The sequence below is a fragment of the Ammospiza caudacuta genome, chromosome 7, assembly GCF_027887145.1.
Source record: "Ammospiza caudacuta isolate bAmmCau1 chromosome 7, bAmmCau1.pri, whole genome shotgun sequence".
Taxonomy (NCBI): Eukaryota; Metazoa; Chordata; class Aves; order Passeriformes; family Passerellidae; genus Ammospiza; species Ammospiza caudacuta.
This window is the reverse complement of record NC_080599.1, coordinates 46357912-46379785: the sequence shown is the minus strand read 5'-3', so window position 1 is coordinate 46379785 and position 21874 is coordinate 46357912. Positions and strand designations below refer to the sequence as shown.

Here is a 21874-nt window from a genome sequence, read left to right as displayed (position 1 = left end):
ACACAACAGGCTTAGGGGTCTGTGCACGTGGGATTTTCTGAAGGTACCTGAATTCAGGTGGGGGAGTTGTGGAAGAAGGAAAATCCAAGCACCAAGCACAACTTGGTGTCTGATTTCCTGTCCACTGCCACCCAAAGGAACCACCCTGAGGCTTTGCCTGGTCTTTGCTAAAGCTGCATCTCCTTGTGCTTCACTCACCAGCAATCTTCTCTCTTCTAGCTCTAACATCCACAGCTCTCCTCATTTTGACATCTAAATCCCATAAATATGTTGTTTACTCCCTCTTCTGGGCTATTAATGAAAAATATGAAGATCAAGCCAAACATCTTCACATACCTGTTAGTAAAAAGTCACATTATGCCAAATATTAGCAGTGCAGAGGTTACTGATTTAGACAAATAATGTCTGGGGTTTTTTCCCTTGAAAACAAAGGCATATTTTATCTTTTTTGAATATTAATTAGCACATGCAAATGCACTCTCCAGCCCTGACACAGACTGGTCTAGTTCTGCCTGAAATTTATCCATTAGTCACTTCTTGCTCATAAAAGTAAAAGGTGCTTTAATGAACAAACATGATGCTTATTATTTGGATCAGCAACACTTGTGCCTCTGTGCCTGAGCAGCACTTAGACCAGGTAACATTTGGTTTACAACACAACAATAAAATCTGCCTTTATTGCAAATAAACAGAGTATTCACCCCTTACAATATTGGTTTAGATGCAGGATTATATTCACTGTTAGAGGATCTAATATTAATATAAAAGGCCCATGCACTTCATGTTTTCATACCTCTTTTATTTCCCAAGCAGCGTTAATAGGGTTTTTTAAATATTGTATTTACTTTGTTAAAACATGAAACTATTTCTGTACATTTGTTTGCAATCTGAGAACAAACACCACCAAGTAATCATTTGTACAGTAACAACACATATCAAAACAAAAAATCATCACAGCCCAGAATCTTCCACATCCACCCCCCTCTGCTTTGATTTAAAAGCTGCTCTGGCAGGAGAAGCCTCACCATTATGGTAGCTGAAACAGGAAACAAACACTGCTCTCTTCTAATAATTGTCTCCAGCTGCTTTGATTGGTTGCAGTTAATATTAATAGTATAACCTTTAAAAATTGTGGGGAAAGGTAATACTTTATCTTCACTCCTCATATTAAGGCTCCAAAGCAAGCTTAATGAGAAACCATTAGAAAGTCATAGTGCTAAATAGTATCTTAACTCCCAATTCAGCCTATGTAATTATGGCAGGGCTGCCAGTGCCACTGACTCCTGATCCATCAGCCTCACCTTCGCAGCAGGAGCTGCCCTGCACGGTGCCAGGCTGGCAGCACAGCTGGCACTGTCCCCTTCCCACAGGGACAGCTCCAGCTGTGCTGCAGGCAGGAGCACCGTGGTCTGCACAGCCCTGGATGTGCATCCCTGGCAAGGCAGCCCCAGCAGTGCCTGGAATGGCACAGGAGGGCACAGCTGGCATTTGGGGACAGGCCAGGCACAGCTGGCTCTGAGCAGAGCATCTCCTTCACTACCACAACTGCAGACACTCCTCCAGCCAGCAGTGAGCAAAAATAATTAGTACATACATTAGTAACCGACATCTTAAAGACTTTTAACATATAAAACATTATCATCTTTATGAAAATAGACCAATTTCAGTACAGGCTTGCCTTTCTGGGGAAGGAATCCAGGTACATTTTACAGTTAAAAGGCAAGTGTTCTCCTGGACAGCTGCCGACACTCTTGTGTAAAATGTCCTTAAAGCAAGACAAACTCCTCTGTGCTAAATCTCTTCAGCCTTTTCTTCTCATCCTCAGAGAAAAGGTCATTTTCTTCATGGAGTGGACTGGAAGCAAAGTCATAGTCTCTAGAATGACCCTTGACAAAAGTAAACAGGGGATATTTCTCCTTGGATGAAGATTTCAGCATCTATAATGTAAAACAAGCCAGATAAAACATTAATTGGAAATTAAGAAATTCAGCAAACACAGATATTCACCTGATGATGACTGCCAAGTAAAAAATGCATTATTTTAATTATGTCATTAGACAAAAGCATTACACAATCTAAACATTTCCTCCTCCTATGAGATATTTACTTCCCTTTCTCAGGCAGCTGCTAATTTCCTGCCTGCCCCTGGTTTTGAGCACACAGATCACCTGTATGTGCTGTCAGACCCGGTGCAACAAAGAGAAAGATAAAAGGATAAAAGACAGAAGATAAAACCCTCTACAAAATAGTTAATGGCCATAAGGGTCTCCTCAAGCCCAGGTGTGAATTCTGCAGCAACTGAGCATCCTGGGGGGGATTTTTATTGTGGAATCAGCAGGTGCAATATTCAGTGTTTTTATTAGAAGTTCAAACACAGTCAGCAATGTAAATAAGGCAGGCAGAGCACGTGGCTCAAACCAGATTGGTGACAGTCACAGGGAACCAGGGGGCCCAGAATCTGTGTTTATAAATAAGAAAACTGAGCATGGAGAAAGGGGGTGTGGGGAATGATAAATAATGAAACAGATCAGCAAAACATCTTTAAGAGCAGATAAAACCCCACTAAACACTGAAAAACACTTCAGCCTTTCAGGGTGTTTGGTCCACTGATTTATTTTTTAATTTGTTTTACTTTTTCCTACCTGCTTGGGAAAAACCAGCCCAGTGTTGCAGTGGCTGCAGAACCACATCTGACTAGAGATACACATTGTGCAGAACTAAAAATCACTGAGCACCATTTCAGGAGAACAATCAGTCTGAAACAGGAAAAAATCCCCAAAGAGAGCTTCAAACAGTAAGAACTATTTAAAATATGACAGTCAGGGGTTGAGGGAGCATTTAAAAAATAAGAAAAAATAAATCAATCCCAGTAAAATCCTGAGGTTCCACTGCCTTGTCTGTGTTCAGCTCTACTGAAACTTCAATTTCCACACTGAGGGAGGTGAGGAAACTCTAAACACAGGAACTGGGCAAGGAAATGCCCAAACCAAGTCCAGGGGAACCTGGTCAGGATTTGTGTGACTCTCATCACATCTCAACAGTGACCACAGAGAATCTGGAACTCTGAACAACTTGCAAGTTTCCTAATTTATCTGTCTCTAAACATACAAAGCCATAATGTTTATCCTCAAGTATAAAAGCTAAACCTTATCTCTCACCTCTTATTACCCAAAAAAGCAGGCAGAACATGGATTTATTTAGTTCAGCCTCCACAGGGCACACTAGGAATGCACTGAGCTTTATGGTTCAAAAGTTACCACACTGCAATTGCAAAAAAAGGGAAAAATGATGGAAGAGAAAAAAACCACAAAGGATGTGAAGGAAGGATTGCAAGATCAATTGATAGAATGTTTCTGACATTGTCCCTGTATCCAAACTTTCCCCTCTTTTCAAACTGACACTGCCTGAAATGTATTCCTATAAAATAATGTCATTAATATTAAAGAGCTTCTATCTAAAATACCAGGATAATAACTCCAACACTTGGGTCAGTCAAGAGTGTTTTCACAAATTGTGTTCAGGAAAAAAATCTACTTAATCCCAAACTTGAAAGAACGGAAATAGGAAAATGATAACTTCTGCTGGAACTGATTTTGTAATGAGATTTTTTTTTTTAACCATGTTATGACATTCTGTGTGACAGATCAACAAGGAAGAACAGAAACTTCACTATTTAAACTTTCCATGGATCTGCTGCTTAGGAACTTCTTTAAATCTGTTTTCTACCTCTCTGGGTAAGAATCAAAGAAACAACTTCAGCATCAATCAGTATCTATTCATTATAATCAGTATTAAGTTTAAAAAAATGCTTTTTTGGCTGTAGTACTAATACCACTAGTAACAGTACTAATGCCACTTCTCAGGACATTCCATGTGCTGGACAAACATGAATTCCTTGTGCTGCTGTGGAATATTAACATCGAGTCCATCTGCTGCTGCATCCTTTCCACAGAGCATTTTCTGAAGCCACCAAACTCAGAGCAGCTCAGAGAACACACAGATGATGCTGCATTTCATACCCTCACATCCTGCAATAACTAAGGAGAAAAAAACGTGATTCCAATGGGACCTAAATGAATCCAGAGCAGTTTTTCCAGGGGAAGGATGGCTCAGACAGATTTGCTGGGTGGCACCTGCTCTGTGCAGCTCAAACCAGAGCCCTGCAGCTCCCACCGGGAAAAGCCCCTTGCGTTGGGGAGAAATAATGAACAATTCGGGTTTGCTCCAACATTCCCTTGTCCCCATCCCCACCCACGCCCGGGCTGCCCCCCAGCACCCCCGAGCCTGCCCGGGCCGCGCTCGCAGGGCTGCAGGGACATCGCCACGTCACGAGTGCCACCTCGTGGGCCCGCCCGGCGCCGGCCCCGCTCCGGGAACCCCGCCGGGATCGACCCCAGCGGCGCCACCGAGTGTGGCAAAGAGCGAGAAACGCCACCGAGGAACCGGCTCTGCTCAGCAGGGCGAGGCCGATCCTCCTCCCGGCCCCGCGCCCCTTCTGGCCCAGGGATGGTTTGGGAACTCCAGCAGGCACCTACCTTGGTGATTTCTTCAGACGCCTTCTCAAAGTCCTGCACAGTCCTGCAGTAAAATCCTATGGTGCAGCTCGGGTCCATTTTTTTGAAGGACATCTTTTTGGGAGAAGGACAGTGGAATGACTGCAGGTTTCCCAGTTAAAAAACACAAAACACGGTGACAGTCAGGAATGGCACAGATCCACGTGTTTACTTCTGTTCTCCCCCAACAGCTTAAAACATCCAATGCCCTGCAGCACCTGAATTAAACCCAGCAACCCTTTGGAAGTGATTTCTCCCACCCTCCCCAAATATCCAAGTGATTGCACCCTTCCCCAGCCGTGTAAAGCCTCCTGCTGTTCAGGCTGCATTCCCCAAACTCCCCCCCACACACACCAGGTTAGTTTGGAATCTGTCACAGCTCTGCTGCTCCCAGCAATACTTTATGAATATTCCCAAGGCAGAGAAGGTGAATGCTCTTCTGCAAATTGAATTTGTAACAGCTTTTGCACTATCTTACTGCTTTACTACCACTGCCCAGTGCCCCTTCCCTCCCCCAGCCTCCATAAAAGAGACATAATGGAATAAACCAACCTCATGCATTTTCCTTCAGTAAATGAAATGGGTTCAAAAACCCACAAAACACACAAAAGCAAAACCATATTACAATGATCCACAAGTAGGGAAAAACCAAACATGCTCTGCTTTACAAATGGGTTTTTCCTCACGTGAAATCTCTTTCCCTGACAGATGCTGCCCCGCCAGTGCTGTGAGCTGATACTTTCAGCAGCCCTGTTGTAAGACAAAACAAACACAAAACCCCCTTCCCCACACTCCTCACTCAGTTTATGAGAGGAAAAAATAGTATATTCCATCTATCCTGATTCTGTGGTTATTTATTACAGGAGCTGCAGTTGTGGTGAAGCTCTTTGTCCAATACTGCAATTATTTCCTCACCTGCTCTCAGAGGGAGCCAGTCCCCTCCACTCTGCCTCTAACAGGCAGGATGACCCATCATCCTCCCTCTATTAAATCTCTTTTTTTGCTAATCACAAAAATCAATCCACAGAAGACAGCCCTTGTTCCCAAATCCAAGTGTAACCATCCCTGCAGCAGTTTTACATAATAAAATATATTGTTCTTTCCTGGTGGTCACAAACCCAAGAGGTATTTCTGTAAAACCTCTCCTAAAAACATCCACCAAGATGATTAGGGCTATTTCTGCAAGATTGATTTCAGCCACTGCTTTGTCTCCTCACTGTTCCAATTTTATAAACAGCAATTGTATTTTTAATATTAATTCCTGAGTCTTCAAATGCATAAAAAAATAAAAAATAAAATTAAACCCTGCCTTCCACATGCCATAGCAGCAACCCTGTCCCTACAGTTGTGCAGGAGGTTTAATGCTGCACAAATCACTGCACAACAAAGAGAAGTGGGGAGGATTTTTTTTTCCCGTTCCTTCAAACAAATGGATGCTGGAAGCCAATACAGAGTGGATTGATTTCCAACTTATTCTGGACAATTTGTCAATTTTGAAAATACTCCCTACAGATAAATCTAACAAGCAACTATCCACACTAAGAAAGCAATTTCTGTTTACTTTTGACATTTCTGGACAAAGATATAATACTATTAAATGCAGCAAGCATTAAATTGCAATCTATTTTCCGTCTGCAGGAAAGCATTAGGATGAGATCAAGCCAAGCTGGCAGCTTGCATACCTTCCAAACACAGCTTAAAACCTTGCTATTATTTAGAAATTCAGATTAATGCCAGTCTGCAGCACAATTTTGAGGCTGAGTCATAGGAACAGAACCCAAAAGATGTGTTTCTAGCTTGGCCACAGCAGGACCTTAAGGAATTCACCTCAGCTCTGCTGCTCTGTGCTCTTCCCACCTTTTGTCTGCTTTTCCCCAAAGTGTAAAATCTTCAGGGGCACTGGAGCAAAACACAGTTGTGAGGATAAAGGGAAGGAGCTGGGTGATCATCCCAGGCAGAGCTGGCACTCACCAACTCCTGCTCCAGACACCTCAACAGGACAAACCTGGAGGAATCTCTGAACACAGCCAAAGCTCCTGCCTGGGGTATCTGCTGACCCATTCTGCTGCTGGGCTCTCCTGCTTCACCCAGAACCTCCTCATTTCCTAGAGAATCCTCCACTTCTATCTTAGGTAACATGCTAACTTAAAGCACTTTGTTAAGCATAAATAATGACAAACATGAAGTGTTTGCTGTAAGGCCTTGACACCAGGCCTCTGCAGGCCCTTTGGGATTTTTTATTTATATATCAGTAGTTCTCCTGAGCACCATTTGATGGGATTTTGCCCCAGCTCTGCTGCCCTGGCTGTGGATGCCCCTGAGGCTGAGCCAAGAGCTGCTGGAGTTCACCTGAACTTGGGCACAGGACCAAGGAGAGTTTGTGTGCAAGGCTCTGAGGCCACTGAGCTCTTCCTTGCAGCTGACCATATTTTCCCAGGGCAGCTGTAAATTGAGTTCTCTAATCACCTCCTTTAGCTCCATCTATTTCCAGGCTCCTACTATTGAATACCACAGGAATTCTCCCTGATGTTGCTTGTAATTTAAATAAAAAAAAAAAAATAAATAAAATGACCAAAAAGACAAACTTATCAACCCCAAATCCAAACAGGCTTAAGATCTACAAATATCATCTATTTTCTTTGATAGAAAATCACTTAAATGAAGTGATCATCTATTTTGGAGATTTTATGGTCATTAAAAAGAAAACAGATGAAGATTAATGAAGTAAAAATTAAACCTCCATATTGAGATTTAACCTCTGGTCATTTTTGTTGATTATAGGCCTATAAAGAAGGGCAGGACATTGATAAATAACATGTAACTGTAAAACCATAAAGCTGCAGCTAGCTAGAACAGCTCTAAATAATTAGTGTTTGATTCATATGGGAAGCAAACAGTGCCAGCTCTATATCCATAGTACCTCAAGAGGGAAATCCTTTATGCTGACATCTACAAAAGATTGGCAGTAATGAGGATCCATGTAAATCAAACTGTCATCTGCAAGGACAAAACAGAAGACAAGTAATTCAAAAAACACCTTATTATTACACTGCTTACAATCCAATTTCTATGCAGAACAGCTGGAAAAAAAGCCAGTGAGTAACTGCTTGCCAGGCTGATACTCATTGACTGAAGCATAGGTTTTTGCAGGACAGATTAACTTTTGCATAATCAAATATGCTTGTATAAGCAGAATTTTTATAAAGTGATGAAACTGTCATTTAATTTTTGGTGCTAAAATTACTTTTACAAACACACAATTATATTCTGGAGTTTGCATATGAAAAATGTATCGCCCTGCTTCATCCTGACAGCAAGAATATATTGCTTGTCATTTAGGCATCAACTAACACCACTTAAAGCAGGAGAGAGTAAATACCTAAATAAGAACTGCCAGGCAGGAACAGCAAACGCTCCTCAAGTTTGGTGAAACAGATAAATTATGCCTTGTTTATGCAACAAGAGAAATTAAATGTACATTTTACAGAATCCAATTACTCCGTGGGGTAAATGACAAATGGCTGGACTTGGGGAGATGTGATGAATTAATAAGGTGCTCATTTTACTATTTTAATCATGCTATTTCCCACTGCTTCTGTATTAACTTCCTAACTCTGAGAGAAAAAATACTGAGGAGACATAACACAGTCAAACACTCACCTTGGAATCCAGCAAAGTAATAGGATTGCTTGGGTCTGCCACCAATGATGCCAACACAGTACTCCAGGCTCAAAATTCCCTAAAGCAAGAACAGGGAATCATTAAGATTAACTAAATATTAAACTGAATTAAAATAATTGCTCTTTGCTCTTTTAGGCAAATGGTTTTGGTTTTTTTTAGAGATTGACTCCATGACTTCCTGAGGCCTGACCAAAGTGAAACCACACCAGCAGATATTCCAGAGACTTCCCATGAGATACCACACATGTTTTTGAGGAGGAGACAAAATGTCACCCATTGAGCACCAGTTCCTCAGTCCAAATATCCCAATGTTTGAGGTTTTCAGCTTTCACACACATTTACATCCTCTGCCCCTGGGGACTCTCTTCCTTTGCACTCAAAGGGACAAGCCTGGCCACAGCATCAACTTTTACATCCTGGGCAGAAATGCCAGCTGAAGTTAAGAGCAATTAATTACAAGGTGCAGCTCCAAAAGCAGCTGTCCCACATCCAGGGAGGAGAGAGAAACACTCAACAGCCAGGCCCCATAAACATCCCTGCAGGTGGCCTGGGGGGCAGAGAAACCAGAACCTTCTGAAGGCTGAACTTTTGGGAAGGGGACATTTCTCAGTGTAAGAAGGGAATTTTTCTTTCAACAACAAGATCGATATTGGCAGACTACTAACACCAAAGCTTCTCAAGGGAAAATCTTCCCGGCTTAGACAAGGATAAAGTCACTTAAAAACCTCCCCTGAGATGCTACAGAGTCAAATCCAGCATGGTTTACACAGGTTAAGGAAGTGATGCTTATTTAAAATATGAACAAGAAGGTTTCCTTAGAAAACTTCTTTAAAATATAAATGAGAAGGTTTCCTTAGCAAATGCTCTGAGCAGCACAGAACATTCAGGCAGATCAGAGGCAAAGGCTCCAGAGCCAAGGAGGGCAGAGCAGAGAGGGAGCAAAGCTGCTCAGAGTAATGGATAACTGTTTAATCTATGGCAAGCTCCTTGTAGAAGTGAATTATAAAAAATTTATCAATTTTCACCCATAAATATAAAACCCTTTGTAGAAATTACCTCTTGTGCTACATTCTAAAATCTGCATTTTTAACTTAAAGGCAGACTCCAAGAAATGTGGTCACTTCTTGGAACAGCCAGGGAGACACTGGAGTGACTGATTCAGGCAATTGAGAGCCCTCTCATCTCAGCCTCCATCAGGCTGCAACAGCCTTGGAAGGGAGCAGCAGGAATCACTCACTGCAGCCAGCTGAAAACTAAAACTGTCCCAAACCAGCTGTCTGAAAACACAGGGAAATAATCAGGGAAAAATTTAATAACAATTTAAGTTCATAACTTGAAGGCCTTTACCAGTCTGTCTTCCTATACCAGTAAAAATCAAAATGTTTTCCTGAAATGTTACAGTGAACAGAGAGCCACAAATAAATCATGTTACAGACTCTCAGCCTTTGTCCGTGCTCCTACACTGGGGTAAATTAAAAATGAACCCAAAATTTTCAGACAGATCAAGAGGAGCATGGACAATGAAATAAAAGCAGCAGGGCTAAGAGAACAAGGCCTTCCCTAAGAGGAGCAAGAGGCAGGATTGCAGCACATCCTCAGGTACCTGCAGAACCTCTGCTGACAAAGCCACAGCACAGACCTCCCCCCTCTGCCTTCTCCTTCAGTTTGCCTTTTTCCAGCTCATTTTTATTGTGGTAACTGCTTGCTACTCCTGCACCACCCTCCTCAGAAACATTCATCCAGACAGGGAAAAAAACATTCAGGTAGTGAATTAAAATACCAAATAATTCTAGGGGAACAAAGAGACAAAAGAAAATGGGAAGAACAGACAGGCAGCAACTTAAAACCATTTGAACCGTTTTCTTATTTAAGAAAATAAGAAACAGGGCAAGGAATGGACTGTATTTATATTTTAAAATGCTGCCTGATCCTTAGTTACATATGCTATTAGAGTCCTGCTAGATTAAATTACCATTTGTAATTTGAGGCACTGCATTAATGTCTTTTCAGGTGGCTGCTGGAGGAGCAGGACAGTTATCACTGCTTTACCAAGGGACATCATGTGCTCTGCAATTATGTCTGATCTTGTAATAGGGAAATTTCAAATCTGTAAAGTCAAACTTTACAACCTTCAACTGTAAAATCCCCACCACAGGTTTAATGGGGAGAATCACCCTCATGAAGTTGCTTTTCATATCCCCTTGTGCTACTCTGTGAAAAATGATGGAACTCTCATTTCATACCTTTACAAACTCCAGGTAGTCTGTGTTTGTTCTCTCCCCACCGAGTCTCACAGGAACCAGTATAATTACAGCTTTGGTGCCTGCTCTCCCAGAATCCACCAAGGAGCACTGCCTGTCAATAACATCCGAGCTGTAGACTGAGACACACAGAAACATTCACATCTCAAACACCTCCAGGTTTCAGAGACACACCTCAGTGTGACAAACTACAACTGCAGCCCCTCCAAACCTGGCTGTCCTCCCAAAACACAGCCCTGGTGCTGACAATGTCACACTTTCTGTGCTGCCAGGCACTGACCCCCAAGAGAACACTGAATTTAATCTAAAGCCGTGGAGAAGCTCCCAAAATTGAATTACAGAACAAGAATTATAGGTAAGTAGTTTGAATAGAAATGTGTAATACCACATGGTGAAAATTTAAAGTTTTAGAATATAATAATACATATATATAGCAAGATACAGGTTTTAGAACAGTAGCTAGTCCTTCTTCTTCACCTTCTTTATGAGTTTAAGTAATATTGTGTAATTATATTAAAAAAAGTCCACATTACGAGGCACAGGTAGTTAGTTATTAAGTTAAAAGTAAAAATAATTTAAGTATCATTTCTTAATTAAACAGTTTATCCTTAAAAAACCTTACAAAAACAGAGACAAAACTCCATTTTTAAATTGTTAAAGTCCTATAGAGCTCACAATTTATAAGACTGCAATATAAATAAGAACTAATAAACATCTAAATCCAAACAAAAAATACCATCTCACACATTTAATCCCAACCTTAACAAAGAAAAAAAATAAAACTCAACACCCAGGTGACTCAGAACCAGTTCAGCCTCCTCATTCCCAGCAATATTTTGTGGAATGGGAATTGCTGCTGCTGAGTTGCAATGCCAAGGAAATGCAGAAGGGGCAGGTGAGGAGAAAGCCAATAAATATTTATTGCTGCATATAAACTTCTAAAAGGAATAATTAAAACTTGAAAGCTTCCAACTAACAGAAACATCTCCATGTAAAAGGAGAAGAGGCAATAATTGATTTGCTGATTTGGAATTCCACCATAAAATACCAAACCAGCAATGAACAATCTGCACATATCAAGAATCCCTTTGTCTACATAATCTCAATTTTGTGGATCCACTCATAGGGATTTTTTCCCTCTAAAGCTCTATTGTTAAGTGCTAACTGAAAAGCATAAAAAGCATTTTAAATGTTTGCAAAAATCTACAAAATCACAGTTACCTGTACAATCCTGGGCAACATAGACTGTTACTCCTTGCAGCTCAGGGTCTCTTGCTTCTTCAACAGCTTTTCTAAGTGCAAACACAAAACTATTTGACTTATCATTCATTTAAAAAAATTAACAATAAACAAACAAATTACTTTGTTTTTTTAGAAACAGGTTGATTTTAATTGTTTGTGATAGGAGTTTTTTGTTTGTTTGGGTTTTTATAGCATTTTTTTTTTTAATTCAAGACACCTTCCCTTTGTGACAAACACAGGTGGTGGGGTGGGATTTTTATTTGTTTTTAAACACTGGATACCAAGATCCAGCCTGTATATTCCATGGATGTCATGTCACCACATTTTCCAAGCCAAGATGACAATGCCTGGCTATTTAGAAGAAACAATGAAACCCACAAAAACAGGCCCCAAATCCCACAATAACGTCCAATGAAATTCATATTCATTACTTTATTTCTTTCTGTTTATAACCATTTTCTGTCATGTATATTGATGATAAAGGTTAAGTTTGCTGACAAAAATACTATTTTCAATTCACTAGAATTGAATCTCTTTATTTGACCTCAGTTCATATAACAAGCCACAAATTAGCACCTAGAAATAAAGTTTCATCAAAACTTTCAAAAAGATAATTACAAAATTAGACTCTCCTCAAAAGACTAAGAGTAACAGACCCAAAAATGAAAATAAAATCCATGTTGATTGTCAGAACCATGGTCATCTATCAGGGACAGCATTTGCAAAGAACGGGAACTGTTCAATATCCAGGATTTAGCTTTGATTTCAAGCACACACCTGCACTGAGTGGTCACCATCCCTTTATTCCCCACTCTGTTTTGAGGAGTGGTTTAATGCAGCCATTCCCAAACTATGAGGGAGCTGTGCACTGTCAGTGCTGCTGCAAGAGAGAAAGCTCCAGGAAAGGAAATTCTGCAGGGCTGGAAATCACCCCTGGGGTTGTGGTGAGTGTAACTCTGCACCAAATCCCCCCTGCTCCCACTAGGGAGACAAATAATTTAACAGATAATTCATTAAAGCAAGGAAAAAGTCTGACTGCTTCCACCATGAGAAAAAAGTAGAATAAAGCACATCAAAAATGCTAAATTCCTACATTCCTATTTGCATCTGCATGGATGCATACCTGATTATTTCAGTACAGCTGCACTTCATTAACATAACATTAACACTAAATATCAAATTATTCTATTTATATATGTATCTATATAAATGTATAAATGGATGAACTTTGCCTTCTGCTTTTTAAATTATTTATTAGTGATTTGGTTTATAAGTAAACTGGAATCTACTAAAAAAATAAACATATAAGACTACAAAAAAACCCCCAAAACAATCAAAGAACTGGATATCAAGGCTCACAGCATGGAGAAATTTGACTTTCGACTTTTTTTCTTTAACCACGCTGAATGTCACAGACCCTTTACTTTTACTGGGATATAATTATAATATTAATAGTCCCATGCATTTAAAGTTTCACAAGAATTTGATGTGTGCAAAGAAATGCTGAAAACATCAATTTTAGCTCTGACATTTCATTACACTATCAGTACATTACAGCCCCCAGGTTACAGTATAAAAAAAAAAAACCTCTAATGTTATGCATGTTCCAAGGTTGAAAGAGTGGTTAGTTTTTAGAACATTTCACTAAATGCAGCTCTACTTAAAAGGGTTTGGGAGAGATACTTGGGATTCCACAAGAAACAGGAATGTTGTGTTTTTTCCTGAAATAAGATTGACAAAAGCTCAGCACTCAGTTCCTGCACCTGCTGCTATTTCCCTTCCTGCCTATGAAAAAGCTCTGGAATTGCTCCTGCTATGGGTGTTTTACAAAGCCAATAATGAACAGCTTGCTGCTCAATTAGGCTGAAGCAATCTCAGGACACTCAGAAATGCTCCTCTGTGATGTGCCAAAGGGAAGGAGCAGAGAACTGAAGGTGTTTTACCTCAAATGTCCAAAGGGAAGGAGCAGAGAACTGAAGGAGTTTTACCCAAAAATATCCAAAGGGAAGGAGCAGAGAACTGAAGGTGTTTTACCTCAGAATGTCCAAAGGGAAGGAGCAGAGAACTGAAGGTGCTTTACCTCAGAATGTCCAAAGGAAAATAACAGAGACCTGAAGGAGTTTTACCCAAAAATATCCAAAAGGAAGGAGCAGAGAACTGAAGGTGCTTTACCTCAAATGTCCAAAGGGAAGGAGCAGAGAACTGAAGGTGTTTTACCTCAGAATGTCCAAAGGAAAGGGACAGAGAACTGAAGGAGTTTTACCCAAAAATATCCAAAGGGAAGGAGCAGAGAACTGAAGGTGCTTTACCTCAGAATATCCAAAGGAAAATAACAGAGACCTGAAGGAGTTTTACCCAAAAATATCCAAAGGGAAGGAGCAGAGACTTGAAGGTGCTTTACCTCAAATGTCCAAAGGGAAGGGACAGAGACCTGAAGGTGCTTTACCTCAGTATGTGTGCCACCACGGCGGGCCCGTACCAGTCCCCCGCCATCTTCCCGGATTTCTTGCCGTGCTCTATCAGCTGGTGCAGCCCAAAGGCTGCCAGGGGGGAGTCCCCGAACCAGGAGATGATTTTCCTGTGATAAAGCTCGTTCCTCCTCTCGGTGCCATCGCAGTCCCTGCGGGCAGGGGGCCGGGCCAGCAGCCTGGGGTCCCTGTCGGCCGTGAGCGACGCCTCCAGGGAGGCCGTGAGCTTCCTGACGGTGCTGCTGGGCCACGACTCCGAGTCACAGCTGTCCATGGCCAGCGCCTCTGGCCACACCCAGGCTGCAGCGGGAAAAGGGAAAAGCCACAGCAACACTCGTTTTATGGCACAGTTAGCAAAGCACTTCCCTTTGTCCCCCTCATTACAGTGATAATGTGTGTTTTACACGGCGCTGTTAACAGGTGAACAAAGAAATCTGGAAGAGCAGCATTTGCTTTGATTTTTCTGGTGACCATCCCAGCCAGCTGAACAAACAAAATACACCTGATTACGGGTAAGAACTCTCTTACATATTAAATACATGACTGTTACTTCAATAGTACCCAAAATCCTTTTATCGGTGTCAAAAAAGAAGTTTCAAAAATCTTTAATTCTTCTTATTTTTCAGTTATTAAAAAACCAGGCAGGCCTGAGGAATTATTGAAATGTTTGTAAAAGCAAACATTTCTTCCTGGCAAAATGGCAAAGAAGATCAGCAGAGAAACAGGCAGGCAGGATTTTTTATTCACTAAATTCATTAATTCCTTTAGATTACAAGGCAAACTTGTCTAAATATCAGTGAGTATCTCCAGTCTGCTTTTCCCTATGGATGGTGCATCCCACACAGCATTCCTCCTACAGAATGGGGTCCAGCAGGCCCAGGAAGTTGCTGGAATTGTCCCCCAGTTCCAGCAAGTACTCCCAACACAGAGCCAGCTCAGTGTAAAACCCTCACAGGCCCTGCTGTTCTGGGCTCTCAGCTCCACACTCCAGTCAGTGTCTCTAGCACGGGCATTTCAAAGTAAAACTTCAAATTTAAAACCAAAACTCATTCCCAACAACATTCAGCAATATCTGGAACATTCCACATGGCAGTGGAAGTGTAAATATCTCAGCTAGAAACTTCAGGCAAGTTTTGCTTCCTAACAGAAACAACACCATTAAACGAGAAGGAAAACATCTCTGGGAAAAGAGTAAACAGCCATGAAAAACTTCCTGTAAACATCTAAATATGTTTCCAAAGCTGCCCAGATCTCATAAAAAGCTTTTCAAAAGATAATTCACCAGCTGTCAGAAGACCAAGTGAGGAGCAAAGCAGCCCAGAAAGACCATCCCTACCCCATCTTTCTGTGGATTTGGATTGCCACAGGAACAAGAGCACTCTGGAATCACCCCATCATCTTCCAAATTAGGATACAAGGGGGACACACAAGGAATTCTTTGGAACCATGGATTTTAAAGATAGAAACCTGAGTGGTTTTTGTTTGGGGTTACTTCCAAACGAGCCATTACGCACTCCTGCTCACAGGGAGTCTTCTGGGCAGGTCTTGAATTTCTTTTAAATGTGTATGTATAAGAAGAGTGATATTTAAGGGATTTGTGTTCTCAGCAGAAGTATTTCCACACTTTTGGATCTGTGCAGTCAGTTGAAAGAGATAATGAATGTTTTAGAGTTAAATACCCACAGCCAAAGGCACAATCACAGAGCCAGTCCCACAGCTCAGTCCTGGCACTGCTGGAACAGACTCTGTGCTGCAGCTGGGCTGGGACCTTGCTCCCAGCTTCCCTCAGAGCTGCACAGCCAGGGCAAAGTGGGATCAAAACAGGCTTTCAGAAGGATCTTGTGCTGGAGTGCTCCTGAGAGCCCACAGATGGCTGAGCAAACAATGGCCTGTGTTCTCTCACCCCCTGGCTGCAGGGCCGTGCCTTGGCTCATTCTGAAGCAAGCAATGGGTGATTGTTATAAAGGGACAGACATTGGGATGAAAGGAAAAGGTGTTTAACTCTGCCAACCTAAAATACCTCCCTGCAGGACACGGCCAGCCTGGAACAATGAGGAGGACATGGACACTCAGCCCATGACAGCAGGAAGTGTCCCACAGCTCCCAAGGGTCCAGCTGGCTGTGCCTGAGGGAGGACTTTGAGACAGTGCTAAGGAAAAAAGGGAAGTTCCTCTCTAAGTACACAGGGGGAAGGGAAGGAATGACACAGTGAACATTTCCACACAGAGAATGATGTATTGAAGTTACATTAGAATCCTTCTAGGAACTCAATATATTAACACCAGGAGAAATTCAATAATGGACAACTTTAGAACTGCTAAAAGAACATCACTTCTGCCATAGCCCACAGCTATGGGCTGGGGAACTCACTCCTACATCTGGAGTTCAAGAAACAATCAAATTTCCAGAGAAAATTTAATTTTCTGGGCATGTGCATGGGTGAGAACACCCAGAGAGGGGGATCCCACTTTTGTGATGTATTAACTCACACCTGAATATTGGGAACTCCACAGAAATTTGCTTTGGCACACTTTGGTTCTCAGAAGAAGGGTAGGACAGCCCAGTCTCTGTGCAGTCGGACACAATTCCAACAGGAGTGAGGAGCCCACAACCAAAAACAGCTGGCCCTTCAGATCTGGGGTAAAAAAAGGCCATTTTGGTCTGCACAGAATGCCTGTGCCAACACAGATATTTCTGTAACTCACCTCTCCCAAGGAAATGAAGCATCAGCCCCTGAGCCAGCAGCATCTGCCCCGTCCTGAGCGTGCAGCCCCAGCCACAGTCTGTGGTGAGAGCAGAGCCCTGGATCTGAGGGAACTCCTCCCTGTAGGTCAGCCAGATCCTGGAAATGAAATCCTTGCGGAACTCCTCCACGTTCCCCGAAATCTCAGCGCTGATTTTGTCAAAATTGGACCCATCTGTAGAGAGCTCCCCAGAGTCTGCAAGGCAAAGCACAGCTTAAGCTCTAATTACTTTGTTATGGCATTCCTGTTATTAGTAACAAATATCAAATTTAAATTTACAAAAATTCACAATTGCCTCAAGTGCAGCAAAGGAGAGTTGGAAGGCAAACATAACAGAAATGTGCCAGATTAAAAAGAAAAAAAGGAAAAATCAAAAGAACCATAGAGACACCACTGTGCCAGTGGAACCACTGACCTGCAAATAAGTGCTTAATTCAACCAACTGTGAATGGTCAAATAAAGAGAGAGACTTAAAACACTGCACACTGCAAAGTGATAACAAAGGTGTTGGTGCAGTGACCCTGATCAGGCCTTGCCACTACTTCCCTCAGGAGTACTTAGAGAGAAAATCTCCAGCTGATGGTAAATGAAGTGCAAATTACAACACAAATTTTTACAGAAAGCACAAGGTTTTGATGCAAAATCTGAATAAAGCAGGTTAGGATGGGCTGCATTAGAGGAGGACATTTAAATGAGTATTTTCTAAGCTTTTCATATTTACATTTTGTATTTGGTAATTGTTAATGCCAGTCTTTCTAGAAGATTAAAAATACCTTATTCCTGCTGAGGAATGAGTGAAGAGCTCTGTACTCACCCTCACTTTTGAAGTGGTAACATTTTCCCAGCAGAAAAACTGGGGAGTTCCGACTGAAGTAAGTTTTTGTTTTCAACACCCAACCTAAAATAGATGCAGAACAAATACAAATTTGTGACTGAACTTTCCAAAAGGAAATGCTGACAGCATCTGGTTAAGCCAAAGGTAACCCTTGAAAGGGGAATAAAAAAGGAAGCATTGACATTGGGTTTTGGTCACATAAAAAATGCCATAAAAGGTACAGTGGCTACTATTCCCTTTCAACCATGTGACAGCCTCAAAGAAAGCAGGAAAAAAAGCATCTTTTCATCTTGTCAGACATCTTCAAAACAGCCGTGATTAATAAAGTTTATCAGAAATCTGGTGGTAAATCTGAGCAACCTCAGTCTTAAAGGGAAAGCAGAAAAATCGAGGAGAGATTAGAGAGAAAGGGCACACTTGAAAATGTGGTTGCTCATAAACAAATTACTGATGTTCAGCTGTGGAAAAATGTTACTCAAGGGTAGATTCTTCAGTGGAGTTTGTAACTCACACACCATCCTATTTTCTTCTATAAAAGCACATCTATAAACAAAATAAATCTTTGTGCAGATGATTCCATATTATCCCTGTTTAAAAACCTATGCAAATCTAGAGTAATTTACAAAATATATTTACTGTTTCCAAAAGAAATAATTTTAAGTAAAATTATGCAAGATTTATTTGAAAAAATGAAAAGCTAAGGAAGTTTTATAGCGGGGCTTGTTTATAACATCAAAGAAAAACCTGTTACAAGGGCCATATTGCATTTGTAGTATTAATTAGTTATGATTGCATTCATGCCAACAAGAAACACTCCATTCCTTTTAACGAGGACAGACCTCCCCACACTGTGCTCCACTTACTGTATTTCATGTTGTGCCATGCAGACATAAACTTTGATTTGATCTTTTCTACTTCATCTGTCCCCGTGGCCTCCATATTCAAATTCCAGAGAAAAAGCCATCGCTGTCTTGTGAGGCTTTCAGTTCTGCTGCTGCAAAAACCAAAACAAAACACTCAGCATCATCCCCCACCCAGGCACTTAAGCCCAACGTGGCCAGGAACAGCAATAAACTCACAGAACCCTCTACACCAGGCACTGAGAAGCAATCCCGTGTCCCATGAATAAGTAATAAAATAATTTAATTCCAAATATACACCAATAAAAGCACTGCACAAAGCTAAATAAAAGATAATGTTCTCCAGCAGCTCTGCCTTGTACCATGAACTGCTCCAGAGCACAAAACCTGTGCTGGCACACGAGCACACTCATTTTAGCAGCACTGAGGTGCAGAGCTGACATGCAGCCCACTAAACAGAAAAGATGCTCTTCTTTTCTGCTGAAGAGAAAACAAAAAGCACTTTTTGTGTTCAAATCCACCACAGTGCAGGCTAGTTTTGTAAAAAATCCTGATAAATTTGCTAAGGAAATGCATCTTTACAGGCTCTTTCTGTGCTGCAAGATAAGACAGATTTCACCTTAAAAGCAACCTGAACTGGTAACAATTGGTAATAAAGAAATAAATAGGTAATTGGTAATGCCTTTATCCCTGTTTCCAATAAATCTGGGAAAATAGGACAGAATCCCCTCCACAGCCCAGCTGCCCCATTTGTAACAGGAAGTTTGCTGTTAATTAACAGAACTTCCTTCACCAGGTGTAATCTGCCAGTGGATCACCTGGAAATACCTGACACACAGAGTTTCTGGATGGTATTTGGTGGCCCAAAGCCTTGCACAGAGAGATGAAAAATTAAGAGCTCCTGCTCAACAGCAGCTCTTGTGGGACATCAGAAGTTGATCAACAGTGGGACATCACTGCAGCCTTCACAGAATTTTTATCTAAGTTCTGACAGCACCAGCTGACCTGAGCAACAGTGAAATTCCTCATGTAATTCATAAACTTGAGCCAAGAAAAACCTATTTGCTATAAAAGGAGTATCTAGAACTGTATTTACCTTTCTATGTGCTATTCTCCATGGAACAGGGATCAAAAGCAGGACAAAGCCTTAAATGGGTCACTTCTCTCCACTGGGAACAAATTTTAAGTAAACCCAATCACTGACAGTGTAATTAAGGAGAGGGTGAAGGTGTCAGGGCGGCAGCATCACCTGAGGGTACTCACACACATCCTCGTTTTGGGATCTGCAATCTGCTGCCCAAACCACCCCTAGCACTTTCCCACTATTCTCTCATAAAAATCTGATTTTTGACAGAAAAATAAGCAATGCCAACTCACAAACATGAGGGAAGGCTGAGGTTTTCCTAGTGAAAATAACAAGCCTTTACATCCCTGCTGTGATTAGCCTTGTGTTAAGCTGGGGAAGGAAGAAAAGGAGAATTTCAAGCTGGGTTTTAACTTCCTGCCCTTTCCTCCCATCTTTTTTTTTCTTTAGGAAAAAAAGGAAAGCCTGACTGTATGACCAGCTCCAGACAGCAAAGCGGCAAAATGAACTTTTTCAGGAGTGTTTGGTCCTGTGTTCCCTCACATGATCCATCAGCAACAACCATTTATCCAGACACCACTGATTGCCCTAAAAACCAATTCCTGTAAAAGCTTCCTCTGGCTAAAATTAGAAATGAAACAAACTCTACAGTCTGAAACGGCTTGAAGACAAAATTATGTAAATGAGAAAAAAGCTAATTTTCTTTTCAAAGACAATGGTCACCACAGCACATTTATCTTTCCTCCTGGTACATTTCTTCTCTGATATTATGCTAAAGATGCAAAAAGGGCTTCCAAGAATGCTAACACAAACCAGGTATAATTTTTTCATGAGGAAAACACAGGTTCTTGCCATCAATGTAAGAAATCGTCAGTAAGAGTTTCACGACATTAATGGAACAGCACCAGGAATATTAAAGGTCCCGAAAATATTAAAGCCTTGAATATCAAATGACCAAAGCGCAAGGTTTTGTCCCGAAGTTGCCGGATTTCTGAAGTTGTTCGGATGCTCATCGAGGATGATGTTCCCTCAGGGAGAGCAGGACACGGCTGGAACTGAGCCCCAATTCCTGAGCCCCCTGAGGGGATCCCTGCCGGGAGCGGCCGGGCGCTCACAGGGATGGAAAACACCCCAAAACCCCCAAAACAGCGTTTGTGTGCATATACAGCAGAAAAGCAACGCAAGCTGCCGGTAATACCGCAGCGGGAAAGATGAATGAAGCCTCAATGGGGTAATTATGAGATAAATGATCTGCTATTAACTAAGACTTGTCTGGTTTTCATTCGTACCTTGAGGGAGCCCGGAGCGGCGGCGGCGGCGGTCAGCGGCACCCATACGGAAGAAGGACGGGGAGCAGAGGCCGGAGGTCATTTCTGAGGCGCTGCAAACACATTCGAGGGCAGTTAGAAACGATACCGGGAAGGCGGCTCGCCAAGAAAGCCAGATTATTCCTCAGTCTTGCAGCAGGGACGGAGCGCTTCGCCCGGCAGGACTCGCAGCCGAGCAGGAGCCCACACGCACCGCGGCAAGGGGCTCGGCGGCTCCCGGCCCCACAGGACACGGCCGCGCCCAAGCTGCCGCTGCAAAGAGCCCGTCCCGCCGCCGCCGCCCGCCGCTCACCCCTCACGGAGCCGCCTCCGCCATGCCCGGGGCCGCCCGGACAGCGCGCGGCCTCCCGGCGCCGCTCCGGCCGCGGCGCAGCGGCGCGCGAACTACAACTCCCGGCGGGCGCCGCGGCGAGGGCGAGGCGCGGCCAGCGTCGGGCTGCGCGCAATGCACGCTGGGAAGTGTAGTCCGGAGGGAGAGCGTCTGGGAGGCGGGAGAGAGGAAGAGAACGGAGGAAGAGGAGGGAAGGAGGGAGGAAGAGGATGGAGGGAGGTGGCGGGGCCGCGCCGGGCCAGGCCGGGCCGGGCCGCGGCTGGAAGCGAAATCCCAGCCCCCTACGGGTCTGCGGCTGTCCTTTAACAGCGCTTCTCTCTTTGCTCGGGATTTTTAGGAGGGGCCTGGTTTTGTTTTGATTTTTTTTTTTGTGGTTTTCTTTGGGTTTGGTTTTTTGGGTTTTTTTTGGTGCATGTGTGGTTTCCTTCTTTTGGTTTAGGTGGTTTCGATTTTTTGGTTTTTGTGGGCTTTTTGTTAGTTTTGTTTT

At 42.4% G+C, this 21874-nt stretch overlaps 1 protein-coding gene across 3 annotated transcripts; it reads right to left on the bottom strand.

The window, feature by feature from the left end:
• Nucleotides 1-778: 778 nt before the first annotated feature.
• Nucleotides 779-21426, bottom strand: ATG4C (autophagy related 4C cysteine peptidase). 3 transcript variants are annotated; one of them, XM_058808504.1, is made up of 12 exons: nt 21349-21426; nt 21018-21109; nt 18648-18778; nt 17764-17847; nt 16911-17144; nt 14184-14505; nt 11717-11787; nt 10478-10614; nt 8214-8292; nt 7474-7550; nt 4536-4655; nt 779-1937 (listed from the first exon to the last, which is right to left on the bottom strand). In XM_058808504.1, the coding sequence occupies exons 3-12, from the start codon at nt 18721-18723 to the stop codon at nt 1767-1769; spliced, it is 1371 nt and encodes a 456-aa protein (XP_058664487.1). In that variant the 5' UTR covers nt 18724-18778; nt 21018-21109; nt 21349-21426; the 3' UTR covers nt 779-1766. The 3 variants fall into 3 exon arrangements, with proteins under 3 accessions (XP_058664487.1, XP_058664488.1, XP_058664486.1); XM_058808505.1 differs by lacking the exon at nt 21349-21426 and adding an exon at nt 21250-21277; XM_058808503.1 differs by having other exon boundaries at nt 21018-21382.
• Between the last annotated feature and the right edge of the window lie 448 nt (nt 21427-21874).

Excerpts from the sequence above, each read along its gene's own strand:
- ATG4C (XM_058808504.1), bottom strand. The coding sequence starts at position 18,723 with ATGGAGGCCACGGGGACAGATGAAGTAGAAAAGATCAAATCAAAGTTT. Across the intron at positions 7,551-8,213 it reads TTACTTTGCTGGATTCCAAG|ATGACAGTTTGATTTACATG; the intron begins GTGAGTGTTTGA and ends TTGTCCTTGCAG. Across the intron at positions 1,938-4,535 it reads CGTCTGAAGAAATCACCAAG|ATGCTGAAATCTTCATCCAA; the intron begins GTAGGTGCCTGC and ends TTTACATTATAG.